Below are 20,120 nucleotides of genomic sequence, written 5' to 3'. Positions count from 1 at the left end.
ACACGCACACACACACAGGTACAAAGCTGGTCCTGAATGATGTATATGTATTCACATATAATACAAACATACACACACACACACACACACACACATACATACACACACAGAGCTTCAGCCCATTTACATTCATATAAAAACAAACGGCGGCACAAACAAGCTCATCAGAGGCAGCCGTAGCTTGTTAGCGCCGCACTCTAATATGCAGAATAGCTCCGCTCACCCATTTTAGCATCCCGCTGACACAAACACAAACACAGTCATTCCACTGGGGGGAGAGAGAGAGGGAGGCGAGGGACAGTGGGATGGATGAAAAGAGCAATGAGGAGTGAGACAGATGGAGCTCCCACTCTTGGTTGACTTCCTCTACATCAACGGAGGCCGAGTGCCTAACAAACTCGCGGCCGGGACTCGCTGAAAATGTGCCCTCGCTCACTCACCGCGGCTTCTTCAACCGCCAACCATCTGTTACCATGGCAAACTATCTGTGAGAGCCATGCCTCCATTGTATCACAGTGCTGTCAGGACACCACTGCACTGTAAAAATGCTGAAAAAACGCCATCTGCCACTGCGGCCAAGTCTTTTTACAAAGTTATTTTTAAAAGAACAATCTCTTAAATCGGAAAATAGTTCGGCTGCAGAGGATGCTGCAGAATTATCTTTTACTTTTGTCACAAGCAGACGGGGTGAGAGGCTGTGATGGAGGGGTTAAGCATTGCTATGGTTACTGCCTGACTGACAGCCTAGAGAAGTGAAGATAAAACTCCCATCATGCCAGAGGTGTGTGAATGACGTGCCCAAAAACAAAGGTGGAGGTTGCCATGGTGAGACAGCTGTTCTCGCCCACGTACTGTACAACATGCTCATTCACCTGTTCACAAATGTGCACGTACACACACCCTTGATAAGTGAGTCTAACTTTAACAGGTCAGACAGTAGTGCTGCTGTTAATGCACAGAGAAGTTTTGTGTGTGTTTTTTTTGTTAGCTCACCTATGAAATAAATAACGACAAGGAGATGTACAAAAAAACTCCTCAATAGTGCTGAAATGATCCGTTTTATTAAGGAGCTGACTGACAGCAAACTAATTGAGTATTAAAAGCTTTTTTGTTAGTTGTTTGTTTAAATGGATGCATTTAATACAGACATTTAAATGAAAATCTAACAATATTTCCTGACATGTTTTTGAATAAATGTATGTCTCCAGGCCTAAACTTGAATTCCTGTACATCTTCTATTGATCTACTCTGAAAGTTTCTCCTCAGTTTCAAATAAAAATTCCATTTACTTTTTTTTCACAATAGCAAAGGCTTTTTCATAATGTGGAAACATTTCCGTTGCATTATGAGCTTTCAATTAAATATATGTGCATTATTTATTCATTCATTAGCCATAATCACTGCATAATGCTATGTGCATGATATCATATAATATATATGATATATATATATCATATATAAATATGATACTATATATATATATATATATATATATATATATATATATATATATATATATATATATATATATATATATATATATATATATATATATATATATATATATATATATATATATATATATATATATATATATATATATATATATATATATATATATATATATATATATATACATACATATATATAGTATGTTTATCTGAAAAAAATCTGTTACAAAATGCAGTTATTAGAATTTCTATGTTGTCAGACATGATTACTTATTACAGAACAGAAGTCCAACTCAGTATTAAAATCATCAGGGCTGTATATGACTCAGAATTATGCCAGTCAAACCCGATTTGGTTGCTCAACGTGATTATTGGACAGTTCATTATGTTTTTCATGCAAAGTTTTAAATCTAAACGGGGCTTAGCAGGATGTTTAGTTTGACAGTGGCAACAACGTCATATATGTAGTAAACAAGCTAACAGCACTAGCAACTGATAACAAATGCAAAACAGCATTTTTTGCCAACACTAGGACACTATATCTTGTCAAGTTGCTGTGAGCTGTACATTTAACTACTTCTTCACATTTATAGTGCAGCCTCTCTTTCCTTGCCTGCCGCTACCCCATGTCAGCAGCTGCAAGGAGTAGCATGAAAGTCAAGAGCTCTCACTCTGTAGCAAAATCTGGGGACCAAAACATCCCCAGACATACACTGCACAGAAAAAAACAAATGCTCGACTTGAAGTAATCTCAATCAACTTAGGGTCTCCATCTTTCAACTGGTAAATAGGACAGCAATTGGGAATTCTTCACGATCTATTTACCAACTTTGCCAGGTGCCGTGAAAGTGAAACTTAACCATTAGTTGATTCATAAATAAATAAAACTCTCTTTTCCTTTTTTTCCAGCACTCTCATTGCTGTGTTGTCTATCGTTTTCCCAACCTACTTTTAATGAAAACTGCAGTGTTCCCATGGAAACTACGCACTCATCCGTTCAGCTCTGGGTCTTGCTTGTGCAACTACAGGAAGAGAAACTTTGCAGCTTTTGCAGCTTTTGCAACTTTCACGTCTACAGCTGCTGCTCGCAGGAGAAGGTAGAGCTAGCTCGGTCAAAATCAGTGGGAGGAGGAGTGTAGAAACAGCTGTTTGAGGCTCACATCTCTCTCTAAGACAAAGTCAAAAGTTTACGGAAAGCAAGTAACCAAATCAATTAGTGTCTGTCTGTCTTTCTATCTATTGATGTCTTCCAATCCCCTCAGTACTGTGGACAGATCCGCTGCATACACACATATACACAAACCTACACATGTACTGCAGAGTACAACTAACGACGCTGGACTAAGCACGTCAGATAATAAAAGAAGTTCTTATGCTATGAAAGTCAAGAAAACATATACTCCCCCTTTTACACAGCCTGTCCAAGGACAAAATACCGTGCCATTATGCCGCCTCACTGCTCTGTATAAAACATTTGATTGCTGAATGGGGGACAGGATTGTCTTGCCTTTGAGCTGGCAGCTGAGGTAGTTACAGCGCAGAAACAGTGTCTGTATAAACAGAATAGCCAGCAGGATGGGACCATGGGCAGCGCAGGTGTTGTGACCGTATGTTATGTGTGTGACCGAACACAAGAGATTTCAAATGCAGCTAGAAGCTGTTAGCGGCTAACTCAGAGAAGAAGAACAGCGGAAAGAAATGTCCACAAACGGGGAAAACAATGAGAACCAGGAGCTTCTGGGACTAACACTGTTATGGTAAACGTCACTTCCATTATGCCTCTTTTGATTCTGTGATGCCGGCATGCTTTCAATAATCACACACTGGAGTCCCATGATGTTTGGTTCTGTGTAAAAATGCAAAGAAGGCATAAAAAAGGGACTTCGTAATGGCTTTATAGCACTAGCTCTGTGTAAAAAGGGCTCCACATTCTAATGCTGTGGAAACACTGTAGACTATTTTGGTATAAATGTAATAATCAGACCACTCGCATAAGTACATAAAGCTGTGAAATCAGCAGGGGGAGGAGTGTAGAAACAGCTGTTTGCCGCTTGTCTCTCTGTCTCTCTCTGAGAGAAAGTCAAACTTTCTGTTTACAACCACAGTGAGCAAACAAGAACCAAACTTAGTGATTTGTTTTCTGTATTTCTATCTATTGATGTCCCCCGTGCCCTTTCAGTACTATGGACAGCGCCGCTGCTACACATACACACACCTACAGATGTACCCCTGTTGCACACTAACAGTGCTGGATGGAAAACGTCCCATTATAAAAAAGGTTGTCATACAAGGTCAAGACTAAAATTTGCTGGGGTGACCTCTAGCTCACCAGTTAGATTGTACACCCCATATGGCTGAGGGTTCTACAGAGACCAGGTTCAAGTTTAGCCTGTGGCCTTTCGCTGCGTGTCATTCCTCTCTCTCCCTCTCTCTACCAACTTTCTGTCTATCTTGAACTACCCTGTCAATAAAGGGAAAATGCCCAAAAAGAAAAACTGTTAATTTGGTTTTGGTTTTAGCGGTTTGATGTTGAAAAAATGGAAACTAATGTCACAAATGAGAATATAGATCAATGAGCTGAAAAAAAAGCATGATTTGATTGTAAGGCAATAATAGGCAGTAGTTGATGATTCAGATTTAGGGATCTAAGGGGGGGTCACCCCTACCAATCACATTAAAGCCTCACTACAACAGCGGGCAGAACACTGGCATCCCAGTGGGACCCAGTTTGATTAATCAAAGGACAGACCAACATATTAATCAATAATAAAAATCATCACGCACAGCCCTTCGACTTAACATATTCATGACCCTGATCTTGTCTCATCTTGACAAAAAGGTCATCACAAGTACTTAAAACTATATATATATATATATATATATCTTTTTGAATTTACATCTTTCAGAAACCCTTTGAGATTCTTTTTGGATTCTGTTGTTTCAGTCTTTACGTCCTGCGTTGAGGCACATTCACCGCGGTGTATGAAATCTGCATGACGAGTAAGTTGCCTTGTCATGATGTTGACAACTTGCACAGTAATTAGAATAAACTCAACTCAGAGTGTCTACTCAGTGAAGTGGGCGAACTTCCCTCAAACTCCTGTTCAAATCTCACCTTTGCTCCGGCACACACGGATAAGATCCCACCCACCATGTCGTCCTCCACATACACACTCAGACGATCACACACACACCGGTGGGACTGACTAATCAAGTCTGTATCAGGCTGTCAAACAAAGACTGGAGCGTTAATCCCAGACTCCAACACTGCACCGCATCCAGCTACATTATGATCTGTCTGCTGCCGCTGGGACACACACAAGCACACGCACTCTTACCTGAAGTTCACGTGGCTCATTGTGGTGGGGGGATCGTCTGTGCGCAGGCGGTCCAAAGCTCCTTTCAGTACATGGTTGATTCCCTGTTCAAAAACAAAACAGACACATTATTCAACATGATAATAGCTACAGTGACAAATTACACACTAAACAAACAGTAGGCAAATACGAGAAGGCCCGTCGCCAATTAGCAAAACAATCTAATGCCGCCATCAATCACCTTTGCAGACAGCGAAGAGAGAACGGCCGCCGGACGCTGAGCTCCCTACCACACGCTGCTGTCCTTCCTTTACTCTATGTATATTTCTATCTTACCTCTCCCTCCCCCTTCCTCCATCCCTGCCCTGTGTCAGGCAAGGCTCTATTTTTAAGTCGGCGAAATCAACAACCCCGGGGCAAACGAATAAAAACGAAGAAATGTGGGGAAGAAAGACAGCGTCAAACTGTTGCGAGACACTCAAATACACTCTAGGAGTGGGAGACAGAAATTGCCCTGAATCGTTAAAGACAAGAGGGGTGCAATTAGGTCCTTCTGCCTTGTCACTTTCATTGTTGTCACCACTAATGGCTAAAATGCTCCCGCCCACCAGTCCCGCTCCTTAGCAACCCCCTCCACCACACCCAAGTCCCTGGTGGACCCTCTGTCACACACAGAGTTAATATACGCCTCACATACACTCCCCCCGCGTACATTCCCTGCAAATATTACCTTCACATATCGACTCTGCAGAACTGCAAACACAAAAATGGTGTTTTCATGAACACATACACACACACAAACACATATATATGCTGCCTGTACAAATAGTGACCCACTTATCTGGGCAGTGTGAGATTACCCCACAATAGAGCGCATTTGTGTGCGGGGGCAGGAGCTGGAGGATCCATTGTTGCTGTGCATCTTCCCGCAACGCCATTAGCTAACACAGACAGGCTCCTTCACTACACACACACACACACACACATCCTCTACACATTGGCACACAGCCTTTAGGAACACACGGCTGGCAGGTGAACATGTGTGCACTCAAAAACACACTTACACATGCAGTTTTACAAGAAGAGTACCATGTAGCTGAACACACATGTGGGTCAATAACATAAAATCCTTGTATGTCTGCTTCACACAGTGTTATATAAGATAAAGCATGTTGGGATACACACACACATACACACAAATCTGCCTTTCCTTAATGCCTTGAAATTGAGGGATGACGCCATAATGCCCAGTGTGAATCTAATCCCTGATTGAGAGCACTCCAGTTTATCTAGACATAAAAACAGCAGCCTTCCTCTTTAGGCACCCTGCTGGTGCTCAGCCAATCAGCTCGCCCCGCTCGCTGCTTGTATCTCAATGCACAAAGACATGATCCCAGCCCCTCAGAGTATGTCAGATTACTGCCTTTATGTCTGAAACCTTAGAATGATCACAAACATTAGATCACATTTGTAGCACTGTGTAAATGTGATTATGACACAAAACACACTCTTACATTTCTATTTATATCTTTATGATTATTGTGAAAGTGGAAGAGGGCTGTACCTAATTTAGAATCATGCATGCCCAATCATATTTGCTTGTTCAAAACGAATATTCAATGATTTGTTTTGTTTTCCATACAAAGTTTGCATTAGCTGCATTAGTAAACAAGCTAACAGGGCTCACGATGCGTCATAGATATGCAACAACACTTAATGCCAACAAAAGGTATCAAACAAAAGACAGAGACGGTGTCGTATTTGAGATGCATAAAGTAGAGGATGCACTGTCTGCTAGCTGTCACGATAGCAAGGATTACACCACGGGGTTAAAAAGACTCACGGTGCCATATTGTGAAGAACAAGCAAGTCAGGGAGCATGCACATCGAAAAACTTTTAGAGTTTTTCCTGCAATTTTGGTATTTGTGAAATTGGTCTTGAATTTAAGTCCGCTTGGCATTAGAAAAGTCTTAAATCTAATTTTCTTTGTGCTGTAGGAACCCGAAAAGATGTTAGTTTCTGGCTGCCAGCTCACATAGCTTACATGCTAACTGGTGAGTTGTCTACTTTCACTAAAAGGACGCTTTTTATTCATCTGACTTCTATATGCATTCACCTACATTTCAAAACATAATCTGATATACTGAAATTCAGCTGCTATATGGGCTCTAGTGTCAAAGAATACATTACAACATTCAGCTCTAACAGTGTGACGACTATTACTGCTTTAACTGACCCTTTGACCCCAAGCTGTGTTCAAACATTAGCTAACACGTCAACTTCGTGAACTCACACTTGAACATACAACAAATTCTTTCAGCTAACACTTAAAGCTCCTTTTAACACTTACACTATAAAAAAAATGCATTTTCAGCACTGCCCAGTGCTTACTTTTGCAGGCTGAGACTACAAGTCCTATCAGCACTTTGAGCACTAGTTTAATTTATTTTAGTGCCTTAACTAAGCGATGGCATCAATTTGTTCAAGTACTTTGAATTAAACAATAACTTTATGAATATAGTTCAAAAGCTCCACGACAATTAAGCTGTTTTACATGTTTCAAGTGCATTTTTTTAGTAAAAGGGAGTCAATTTTCTACAGAAATTGTAGTTATTTTTGTTTTATATAATCTCTTCATGGAGTGATTTCGATGTGGCAGGTTTTATGGTCCCACAGTGAACGCTCAAATAATTTGTGTAGCCTGTCTGGAAACCCGTCTGAGCACAACTAACAGCTTGTCTGCTCTGTTATTGTGTTGCACACTGTCATCCATGTGTATTTGTGTTTTGGGTGCCGTTTGTAGTCGAAGGTGTGTGTGAGCGACAGGGCGCTGTATCAGACATGTGAGAGATGAGGTGTTTGTGTGCGAGTGTGTTAGGGTGTGTTGGCAGACAGATGAGTAACGAGGTGTGAGCTTCTTTTGTGTATTTCCTCAGGGTGTTTTCGTTGTCGGTGTGACAGCCCTCCCGACTTCCTGTGTGGACTGTCTGCTGTTTTAGGGGGAAACAGGAAGTGCATCACTGTTTATCACCTGTGCTGCTGCTCCTGCTGGATTCAGCCAGGTTTTCTCACTCTCTCCCAGGCTAAATATTTTGATGTCAGGTTTTGGTTTTTCCTTGTCTTTATCTTTTTTATTTATTTATACTTTCTTTTTTTTATTCAACATGCTAAACACTACTGATACTGATTTATAGGGCTGGGGGATTTGGCTTGAAAATACTGTTGCTGTATTTTTAGGCTAAATCGGAATAAACATTATATCTCAATAATTTGAAATGTCCTCTAAAGCACCGTGGGCTTCTAAAATACAAAATTATTACAGCAACTACATTTAAAATAAAGATAGATAAAATAGCTTCTGTATACAGTTAAATAAACTACTTTTATGATTAAGTTTATTTAAGTACTGCCATAATCAAGTTTAATAAAGTACTGTTATAATAAAATTAAATAAAGTACTGTTATGATAAAGTTGAATAAAATACTGTACATAATAAAGTAAAATTTAGTTTTTTATTAAAAAAAGTTAAATAAAATGCTTCTATTACACAATTAAAGTATTGTCATGATAAAGTTAAATAAAGTACTTTTATAATTAAGTTAAATGAAGTATTTTTATAACAAAGCATAATAAAGTGCTGTGAGGGGGAGAGAGCCGAAACGCCGTAGCGAGTCTCATGCTGGTGGCTGCATGTTGAAATGATGCAACAATTTATAGTATTATATTAAGATATTTATGTGTCCCTTGTGGAACAAGCCGCGGTAAACTGAGTGTATTTGCTATATCACCTACCCCAACTGATTTACATACTTAATGAAGTCAATATGTCATTAACTTATTTTGTTAAAAACATTTTTCATGTAAAGTCATGTGCCGTCCATTCTTCTTTGTTTTCCCTTTGAGTCAGACTGCGACATCTGCTACGTATCAGGCTGCTGACAAATAGTGTGTGTGTGTGTGTGTGTGTGTGTGTGTAAGAAAGAATGTTTGTATGAATATACACTGCATGACCACAGCTTCACTGTGCTAGCAAGTGCTCCTTGACCTTCGTCGTATCCATCACGTCAGCTGACTGCCGTGGTCACATTCTTTCACTCAAGAAAACACAAACAACCCTCAAGAGACGACACACAGATACAGAAAGACAGCAGAATTTAGTTTAGCTAGCTAAGGTGTCAGATTTTTACATCACTGCAGAAGGAAACTTCACCACCGGATTGTGTGCAACATCTAAAAGCCTGACTTTCTGCTGTGTTAACATGTATTGCATCACTGCACCTCGAGGTGTTGAAAATCAGCCAAAATGTGAGGGACAGAGTGAGAGAGAGAAGAAGAGAGAGAGAAGGAATACAAAGCGGATCAGAAAAAGGAGAGTGATGGAGGAGAGAAGAGTAAAAGAATTCAGACGTTCCTGCTGTTAATAGGTGACATTAAACATCTTGTTCAGGGTTCAGACACATTTTTACCAATGAATTTCCATGACCATTCTATGACTTCGTGGCAAATACTTAAGACCATATGTCCCTTAAAACAATCAACAATACTCATCATCTGTTCTTTTTTATTTTCATATAACAGCTTTTTAAAAACAAATATTATTTAAAAAATAATGAATTCAGAACAGGATTAGATAGGATATTTAAATATAACTTAAGGACTGTAAATCGTTTATTTAAATTATTGATTTAATTTTTTAAGTACTGGGAGGGACTTATATATTTTTTTTGGCTCCAGAGAGGGGCATATAACCTTAAATGTCTGTATTTCGTATTTATTATACCAGTTATTTTTAAAAGAAACATGTTCGAAAACATGTCTTTAAAAAAAAAGAAAGAAATATATTTAGATTTTTTTTCTTAAAAACATGCCTTCCAAACATTTATCACAGCCAGAATTATCATTGGATTTTCAAATTTCCAATGGTCCTTGTACACATTATGTGTTATTATACAGGTTTGTGAAATGGATTTCCATGACTTTTCCAAAACCTTTAAAGTATATTAAGTTTTTCAAGACTTTTTCAAGCCTGATCATTGCTATTTGCAGACTCTGTGACTTCCAGGTTTTTCATGACTGTAGGAACCCTGCTCATTTATTGGCCCGGACATGGCAGGAAGTCTAAAGCACTTTAGCACTGCTCAGTCTTTATCCAGTTTCATTAGCTCTTTTGGTAGAGAGAGAAAGTGCACTATGTGTTTAGAATACATGGGAGTCAAAGACGGAGACAAGTGAGCCAACCTTGGCCCTCGCCATAGCAGGCAGTAAAATCAATTAAAGGGGCAGGGCGCGTATTTATCACTGTATCAGCCTTAATTACACTTTATCTAGCTTTCAATACCTGCTCATAGACAAAAAGAGGCACAAGTGTGTGTGTGTGTGTGTGTGTGTGTGTGTGTGTGTGTGTGTGTGTGTGTGTGTGTGTGTGTGTGTGTGTGAGAAAGTGTGTGTGAGTGAGTGAGTGTGTGGAGATAAGGGGTACAGTGAGGATGAAGTGATAGCGTATTGATCTATGGAAGTCCATCAGGCCCGGGACTCAATACGCCCAAAAGCTGTGACGGCCTCCCAGCCTCACACACACATAAACACACCAACACACACAGAGGCAACACATATTCTTTGTTTTCCTCCGTGTGCTTGTGTCATTTGAGGATTATACTGTCTTAAAACATTGTAAAGAGACAGAAACAATGACAACATCTGCTAGTGAGAAACTGTGTGGGTTTAAATAAGGCTGCTGAGGTTTGACGCAGGGCTTCATCTGTCATATTTTTGTTTTAAGGACATCTTCAATCATCTATAATGAGCCTGTTCACTCTGGTCTGTTTGAAGGGTACGAGGCCTGAAATATGGGCTTTGTCATTGTGTGTGCTTGCCGCCCGCTGATGCCTGGGCGCTGCTTAGTCACAGCTGTGGCGAACGCGGCAGGGGTAAACAACGGGACCCTCTTTACCTGAGTTCCCCTCATACACATTGTGACCTAACACAGCCTCCGTCCTGCCCACCACACATACACATTTATCCACAGAGGGATGAGAAAAGACAGCACACAAAGTCGTTCTTAATGGCGGCCTGTTTAGAGAGCCGACCCTTTCAAAGTGCAGCCCCGGGCGTGGAGCTGAACCACAAGAGGAATATTCACTGACTTCTCTGTCTTCAATGAGAGAGCAGCACACACCAGAGAAATAAAGGGAAATGGAATATGTTCATCTGTTATTTATTTACTTTCCTATTACATTTTTTATATCTTTTCCATTGTCTCTTTCTTTGGTTAAAACACATTGCTGCTTTTGAACAACTAGTTTGAACAGCAGGAGTTGAGCTGCTGGAAATTGAACGTTTTGTCCTTTTTTTGCAGAAACACTATGCCTCTTTCTCTATTCTTTTCTTCTTTTAAAAAAGCTATTAAAGGCAGGAATAAATCAATGTGCTCTCCAAATAACAAAGATAGGAATACAATTTATCCACCAGACTGGTTTATGTTATTAATATCTTGAGCTGGCTGGCAACTAATCAAACTAAATCTTAGTTTTTAACAAAACTATGTCAAAACCAAGTATGCTGCTGGACTGTGTATGAAACAATGGCTTGTTATTTGAGAAGTAGAAGTGACAGAATTCACTCAGTTACAAACTTGACCCCGCTGCAGTACAGCCAAAAAATTAATGTATATACATCTTGAAATAAAGAACAATACACTAAGACACACTCAGACACCAGAGGGGAACTTTTTTCTCTGAGCTGAACCAACCGATCAAGCTCTCTTTTCTTTGGTTTAACACAAACCTCCCCTCTTCAGCTCAGGCCAGTGATGTACAGGCTCCATGCACAGTCTACAGAACTGGCCTGCACAGTTGTGAGGAAAAAAATTGTCACATGTCAAAAGATTATCTGACATGTCTATTGACAAACTCCGGCAGGTTTCCATTAACCCACAAACTGCGTAAACTGAAGGTGCGAATGTAAAAATGTCCTAATGGAAACGTGAATATAAAATAAAACCTCCCACTTATCCCAAAAATGTTTCTACACTCGCATGAGGTGGTATTTCAGGCAAACTGAAAAAGACATGTCGCAAAACTGCAATGGAAAAACTTTTTAGGCCTTTATAGGTCACATGATGCTATGGCTATGAGCTTGTCAGTCGGAACTGACATGACGCAGCAGGTTCTACAAGAGGTGAAGTTGAGTGGATCGTCTGAAGTTTTGAAACCACAATTCCTCTGTGAAATCACGTAATATCACCCAAAAATCCCTCATATGTGGCCACTCCCATATAAAAGAGGCTTGCCTTTCCATCATCGCTCGCAAAACACGCCTACGTCGCCCTCGATTGGAAATAATGACGGCTCGTGCGAAGGCTGCATTAGAAATAAACCTGATAACATTTTGAACATCCATCGCCATGCTTCTTGGATTGTAATAGCTGGAGTAGAAGCTGCTCATTTTACCATGCTTGTCTTGGAGAAATGCTCTCACTAAACGGCCAGCAGGTAAATATTCACAAATATTTCATCAGATCAAAAGATAAAATCATCATTTTATCAAATTAACAGCAATCATAATCTGGTTTTGCATAGCTTTGTTAGCTTCAACATCTATAGTTTGGCTGCCTAGATTAGCAAATCGCTGATGTCTCATGTCTTACTGCTCAAAAGCTCAGTTTTCTGGTTTGTCTGCGTTTAAAAACTTAGTTCTAGGTTCTTCACACTGTTCGTAGTGCATTGCGACCCACAGCAACTTTTAGGCATTGTTCTAGTATTTGCTAGTCGACGATAATGACAAGGAGGCACATTTACACAAAACAAAGTCAGTGGAGAGTGATGAACTGTTTTGCCCACTGGTGGGGGGAGAGAATGCGCTCTGTCTCTTATAACAGCTATATAAGTAACCTCACAAATGCATCTCCCTTTCAACTTACAAGGTTCAAAGACAAAACAGCTGTATTATTCTTCTACTCATATGATGCCACGATAAAACACACACAAGACTTCAAATGCTATGTTGTTGGAGCTTTTTTGTCCCCTAATTTCTGCATTGTGGTGGCGTGTGTTTACAATCCTGGGTAGGTGCACGCCAGTCCCTGTGTGACAGCTGGAAGCTCCACAGCCATCGACCGCTAATGTAGTGTGTCATCCACAATATCCTAGCATGCATAAAAATCTGAACGAATGAATGGCGATCATAAACAGAGCAGCTGTAAACAAAAGGCCCCCTAAGGACATAATGCGGACTGTCAGTGCCTATTAATTTCAAAGATGGAGAAACCTCAACATTCACGTCGTCATTATACAAGCCAGCCAAAATTACTATAAAACAGCGTTTTTCCTTCTCTTTTAAACTACTTTGTGCCACTGTGGCACTATGCTTACCGGCTCAGGAGACGTGTTGCTGTGGTCATCAGGTGGGGGCGTGGCTCCCATGTCATGTGACAGGGCCAGGGCGGGGTCACTGCTGCTCCTCACCAACAGAGGTGTGTCTGGGTGGAGAAAGACAGAGTTAGAGACACACAGAAAGAGTCAATTCTAGAGGTATCAGTTGTTGAATTGCCTGCATCATTTGCTGGCATCACACTGTGTTATATACAGTGGTGGAAGAAGTATTCAGATCCTTTACTTCGGTAAAGTACTAACACACCGTGAAAATACTCTGCTACAAGTAAAAGTTCTGCAATGAAAATGACTGTCAATCAAAATAGTTGGCAATTCATTTTTTGTCAATCAGCTGATTCTAATCTTGATAGGTGTAGTTGTATAAAATGTTTGGTGATTTAATTTCCACCAAAACACCACATTTATATACTCTTCTTTGTGCAAGAATCTCAATTTGTAAAACAACTAAAGTGTTCAGATAAATGTAGTGAAGTAAAAAGTACAATATTTCACTCTGAAGTGTAGTGGAGTAAAAGTAGAAAGTACCTCAAATTCATTCTTAAGTACTTGAGTAAATGTACTTAGTTACATTCCACTACTGTATAGACATTATTTGAGAAACTGTTGCAAAGAAATCACATATGAGATTTTTTTAAACTCTAAACACACTAAGGACCTTCAGAGGAGGTGCATAGTTGCAGAAGGAGGTGAGAAAAGAAGGAAAAAGAGAGTGTTCTTTTGGCAACTTCCCCACCCAGCAGCTGGCCTGCAACATGTTGAAATGAGCATCGGCGAGGCTCAGAGGGTTAGACGGACCCCTGAGGCTCTCTGAGCGCTCCAACAGCATTTGACACCAAAGCACTGAAAAAAATGTAGGGCGTCTGTTGGCATTTATAGATGAAACTTCAAGCAAAGCTAATGGAAATTCTGGAAAATGGACAAAGGAAATAACAAGAAAATAACATCTAATACAAACAAAACCATCCCACTGTGGGGAACAAAAGTGTATAATTAACGGCTGTAATTAATTTCAAGATGACTGACAAACCCTCAGAGTGGACCAACAATCACTCCTTTCAGCTATACACCCAGGCCCTGCAGCCACAGTGCACATTTTCATATGACCAGCTGTTGCACCTAAACACACACACTTTCACAGGCACACACACTTGCCACAACCCTCCCAGCAGCCCACAGTAGCTGTGAGAGGGAGAGGTAACATGGGCAGGTCTGAATCCACAATAAAACAATTCAAAAGAATCTAATTTGGACCTTTGTGCTGCCTCTTGCTTTTAATATCCACCCCGACGGGAGCACGCTGTTATTTGTGGATGTAAAACCCGAAGCGGGGTGTTTTCGAATTTAACTCGACAGAGGAGAAAATAAAGACAGGGGAGAGAAAACGGCAGAGATAAACAGAAAGGGAAGGGGAGAGGCGAGAGATAGTGACATCCAAGAAAACCTCGAAAACTGAGACGCACAGAAAGGGAAGGCAAACAAAATTCTCTTCTTCCCTGTAATCAATCTCTCTTTGGAGGGTCACTGACAGGGTCCTGGTCTAACGTGGTCAGAATAGAGAGAGCAGGGGAGGAGAACAAGTAGGAGAGAAGGATTGGGCAGGGGTCTCTGAGTGTGTGTGTGGTTTATGATTGTAGACAGATGAAAAATGGCCATTCTACCATACTGGACACACATACAAATACTCATTATGGCTCCAACAATCTTCACATGTCGAGGGCAAGTTTGTCCAACTAATGATCTTTATTAATGAGCGTAAGTGATCAGTTATTGTTCCTGTCTCACCCTCCATCTGTCTGCATTTCACACTTTTCTTTCTACTTCTACAAACAGTTAAAGGCACAATGCTAACTCACTATTAGTAACGCAGAGGAATTCAAAGGTGTTGAAAAGCACAAAAACCATCAAAATACTGGTTTCTTTTAATTACGACTCAAGCATTCTGCAGTTCTTCCTCAAGCATCCACTTCCTGATTTTTTGCTTTTACTGTGAAAATCAACAGAATGTGGTCTGATATGATTTAGAAAACTAGACTTCATGTAGAAATGTTAGGCAGAAACTACACAGGGAACAATACAATTTGCAATAATGAAATGTGCTTTGATTTAACACAGAAACATCTGGTAAATAAAGGTATCTACTCAGAGCTGGCATCAAAAGGCATCAGAAAAATACAGAAAATGCATCAGACAGTGCTCCAACATATCATCTTATTATCTTTTTATCCTGTGAGTATCTAAAATAGGTCAAACCATGCAGACAGTTTTCAGTGTTATTAAGAGTCTTTTGTTTGAATCATCTCTTTGGATGCTACTGGGTTTATGCAGACCGTCCTCTCAGATCAACGGCCGCATAGGTTGACTGCGTGAGCAGCTTATTAGGACACATATTTACCTTTAGTGTGAGCGGCAACCTTTTCTAGGACGATGAAGCCATGACCAACCTTACTTTCCCCCTGACTGGCCAGTGCTTGTTGTCTTAATTAGTTGCGTTGGTTAGGTTTAGGCTTTGGTTAGGGTAAATTAATCAGGGTTAGATTTTTCTGTCTCCCTTCAGCCAAACTGTCAAGTTGCAATTTACATCCATGACTGTCCAGACACATGAAACCATGACAGCTGACAAGGTGATGAGGACATGTTGGGTTTATGGGACAACTTTACCAGCTTTTCAAGCATTTTAAGCTAAACATTGTGTCTGAACACTCTGCCTTCATTTTAACAAGTAATCTCAGAAAGCGCTACTTCTACTTCTTTAAATTTTCCACACCAACACATGCAAATGTTTACAAGTTCAGAGTATCCATATATAGAAAGCGGTAAAACTTAATAGATGGTTCTTTAAATTTCCTCTTGTCCCCACCTGTATGGTACTTTCATGGGACTGCAAATAAGAATATACACATGACCATAAATACTAACATTAATCAAGGTCTTTTCAGATAAAAGTTAAGATTTTTACCCATCATATGTGAAGAGGTTGACCCTTAGTGAGCTACACAACATAACATCACACTGCAGATACAACAGGTTTAGTACATTAAGTAACAAAGTCCCTTCACTACTGCAAGGCCAGCTGGACTAAATAATAGCACTTGTTAAGACTGGAGCCTGTAGATTTTAAAGATACTGAATGATGGACTTTAATGAACGTATCTCCAAAGTGGCCATAATGGATTTTCAGAATGAGCTCTACAAATAGGCCTCAGGTAATGACAGCACACATACTTCACCACAATGTCAATGATGCAACTTTGTGAAGTGACCAAGGCCGCTCCATGGTCACAGTCAGGGTCCATTACCCAGCGGTCAGCCTCATAAATCCTCCTCCATTTATCCGGCGGAGTCAAATCCGCCTCCATCAATCCTCCCACCATTTAGAGCCCAGAGTCCAGTCATGTGAGGGGACCTGTGGGTTGCTGGATTTGACCTCTGACCTGTGCTGACCTCTGGGGGGTCAAGTAGTGGCACAGAGGGTCAGAGATATTGATGAGAGTGACAGTTTTAACTCTCTTAGGTCAGCCACTGTTTGGTCCGTTATAAACAAGATTGGCTGAGAGCCATTACTAATCAAAGGCGACTGGGCTGCTGGAAAGAGGCTTTTTGGGCAGGTTAATACACAGAATTCACCGTTTTTACATGCCTGAAAATAGTTTCACGTATCCAAATAAACCCTCGACTAACTGAACTACTTATGTGCAGTAGTTTCTCCACAATCACAGCATTTTAAAATGCTCGATTCATAAAATGTATGGTTTTTTGGTGGGTGGGTGGGGGGTGTAATGAGATTTAACGTGGAGTTTGGCACTCTCATATTTACACAACAAGGCGAATTCATTTATTTGTGGCAGCCCACAATTACTACATCTGTCTCCATTTACTGATTTTATATATTTGCAGCCGGACTGTTCATTTGAAGCGCTGTTGGAATATATTTACCATTCAGTTATGCACTGCACCACAATCTCACAAGACATATTTTGGACTGGGTATGAGCATGAGTACTTGAGTACTTGGGTACTATTTTCAATGTCAGAATTCATTCAACGTACTGAGCACTTGCCGCTGTCTCTCTAACATGTGAACATGACTAGTTTTGATTTCAACTATTTAAATGAGTAAAGGGCTGCTTTTAACCTTTAACTCTAAGGGCAGCAACAGAAGGTTTAGACATTTTTCTTATGTTTACTTTTTATTTATGGTTTTCATGCCACAAAATTCAAAATGTAAAGTTTGTACATAAATACAGTTTATCTTGTTGGATTATATTGACGCAGAATTGACGAGAATACCCTGAACATATGGTGCCTATTATCTTGTGTTTCTAGAGTTATGTGTTTTTGCAGACACGTAAGGAACTGTAAGGAACTGAACAACGTCCCATTTGTTAAACGGACTTTGGTGTAATATCTTCCACCAGGAGCAAGATAGAAAATAATGTTAAAAGGAATCCAGTTATCTTGGAAATCGTGACCCTGCAAGAAGTCAAGTCTTTCAAAAGACAATTAGAGTTTTTCGTCACACACTGTAAGATATTGCAAATTCTTCTAGTGTTTGATGGGTATTTGTTTTGCATCTTTTAAGTCAAAAAACAAGGCTTTAGAAGCATTTCTATCACAGACGAAGTATCCTTAAAATGAAATATTAGACATCTAAAGTGAATAAATCATTTGCTTTAAATGATGCATTACTGAATCTAATAGCACTATTTGACTGAATTGTTTCTGATCTAAAACAGGTCTTGCATTTGATCAGATGATAAAAATGAATTCTGTGGAAAATACAGAGAGAGACATGGTCTTTAATCAGCAGTGTGGCGTGTGCAGCCCTCCAGAGCAGCACGTTTTATGCCCTGTGTGCATTGTTAGCAGATTTTTCATTTATTTTAAGATCACAGACATTTTCTGACTTAAACATGCAGTCTCCTACCAAAAAGGAGGAGAGGAGGTGGAAGCACTATAACTCTGTGTGTATTTTCGGTTTGCTAATTTGATGCCAACTGTGCAGCCACAACCACAAGGTACCCTGCAACTTTAAACACACGTCACACACCAAACTCATCTCGGTGACCACTTCAAGGCCGGGGAAAGAAACAGTAACACACTGAAACACACCCAAGTTATGTTCCTCCCTTATCTTTCCGTTGAGACTTGTGTAATTGGAGAGACCCTAAAGAGGCCTTGTGAACTTTGCCAGTTCTGTGTTTACATCTTCCTCTGACTCTCCATCTGCAACTCCCTGCCTAACTAGGCTGCTTATGCAATTCTGGGAACACTGAGGTTTATTTTAAGAATTTCTTCTTGTTTTCAGTTCTGTGAAAGTTCTGCGGTGCTAGTTCACTGCCGGGGCAGGATGAAAACAAGGATGCATCATGTTTCTTTCTGGCTCTGTGTGTCAGGGTACACATTAATCACTGTGTGTGCCTTTGTGTGTGCGTATTTTTGCACATTTATCACAAACAGTAGTGCTTCTGTGTGTACTAAATTTGTGTGCATGTGTTTTCATGCCTCAGGCCAGGGTGGTCTTGTTTCTCTCCCAATCGATAGAGCAGCCCAGCTCAGGCTGCTCATGGGATGATGCGATAAGGACTCTCTTCCTAGAAGTGTGTGTGTGTGTCCGTGTAGCAGCGGATCAATGCAGGTCTAATCATCCCACTGGGGCAGTGTGAAGTCCAATCACCCTGTTCAAACAAGCAGTCCAACCTGACACACAAACACTTTGATGCCTGACTGATTACTGAATTACGTCTCGTCCTGTCCACCACCACTCAGCACGATTACATGCACACTATAACCAGATTATTGAGAGTAATTAGATTAAGGTGATAGTGTGATTAAAGTGTTCACATGGTTTGGCAACCCCGGTTTACATGATTTGTTGATAAATGGGTTATATCTGCACGGCTGTTGTAGCCACAGCTGCATATCGTTAACTAACATTTTTTTGGCAGTAGTGCAGCTATCAGTGTGTGTTCACTCACTAGTGTTGACTTTAATTTGACTGCCACTTTAAAGTGTTTACATGCTGTTCGTGACAGCCTCTTTTTTCTTTTATCTTAACTTGTTTAACTCTTTGAATGGTTTGCCCTCCCTTAATTTTGAGGCTAATAGAATAGTCCCTACATGTCTTAACTTAATATGCCGTATCATTTTGATTGGTTAGGCATATCAGTGTTACTATATATGTTTAAGAACAGATTTTACAGAAACTGTATAGTAATATTGTTTCTGAACAGATGTCTGCATATGAATGGAGGAGAGTATATTTTGTTGTGGGTACATTCTGTGTTTCAGAAATGTCCCAAAAAATCATCATTGGTAGGCCAGGTAAAGAAAACTTTAAAAAGTTAATGTATTTTGTTATTCTTATTGCTTTTTTTCCCTAAAATTCATTTGTGAGGAATGAGTGTGGAGGTCACATAATGATTTCAGTGATGTAAACAGGAAGTATAAAATGTCAAGGAGCATCAGGAGCAGGTCTTAATTTGTTATTAGTCAAAAAAGATTTGAAGCTATGAGGAGCACACATCTGATTTCAAAGGAAATTTACAGGCAGTTTTCCCCGATGGACAGAGGAGAACCTGCTAGCACAAGAAACAGTAAGGACGTTTTTAAAATATAAATATGCAGATTAAAAAATATTTAAATTGGAAATGTAAATGGTTAACCCTTAATGAGTTAACCGCAGAGAGTATGTTTGACTGGTTACTCATGTTGGTCTATGGGTCAATGGAGCGGCAGACTAAAAGAGAAGCCCCACTTGCGGTTTACATCATTTCACTTTTTTTTCTTACAAAGCTTACTGGTTTGTTACCAGTAAATGCGCACCAAATGGCTATTGAAAACAAAATTAAGCAAAACTGACATTCATAATTGACGTCTACCTGACTACTTTCATCCCTTTATCAGCCTCAAAAACTGATTTTATTGAATTGATTTACGATGCATTTGATAAAACCGCTAGTTA

The 20,120-nt window shown here is 40.0% G+C and overlaps 1 protein-coding gene across 3 annotated transcripts in view; it reads right to left on the bottom strand.

The window, feature by feature from the left end:
• Positions 1-20,120, bottom strand: part of pard3ba (par-3 family cell polarity regulator beta a) — a 200,630-nt gene that overhangs the window by 140,427 nt on the left and 40,083 nt on the right. For 2 of the 3 annotated variants that reach the window (XM_088074335.1, XM_042513093.2), the window contains exons 4-5: positions 13,140-13,246; positions 4,790-4,872 (exon numbers count right to left, since the gene is read on the bottom strand). In XM_088074335.1, coding sequence (XP_087930461.1) covers positions 4,790-4,872; positions 13,140-13,246 — 190 coding nt within the window. Of the gene's footprint in view, positions 1-4,789; positions 4,873-5,009; positions 5,153-13,139; positions 13,247-20,120 lie in introns of those variants that run through there. The other variant, XM_088074336.1, reaches the window with a different exon arrangement.

This window comes from Plectropomus leopardus, chromosome 24, assembly GCF_026936395.1.
Source record: "Plectropomus leopardus strain MGB_pleo_1.0 chromosome 24, ASM2693639v1, whole genome shotgun sequence".
NCBI classification, from domain to species: Eukaryota; Metazoa; Chordata; class Actinopteri; order Perciformes; family Serranidae; genus Plectropomus; species Plectropomus leopardus.
Note: the sequence above shows the minus strand (reverse complement) of the source record. Positions and strands in the feature narration are given on the sequence as shown.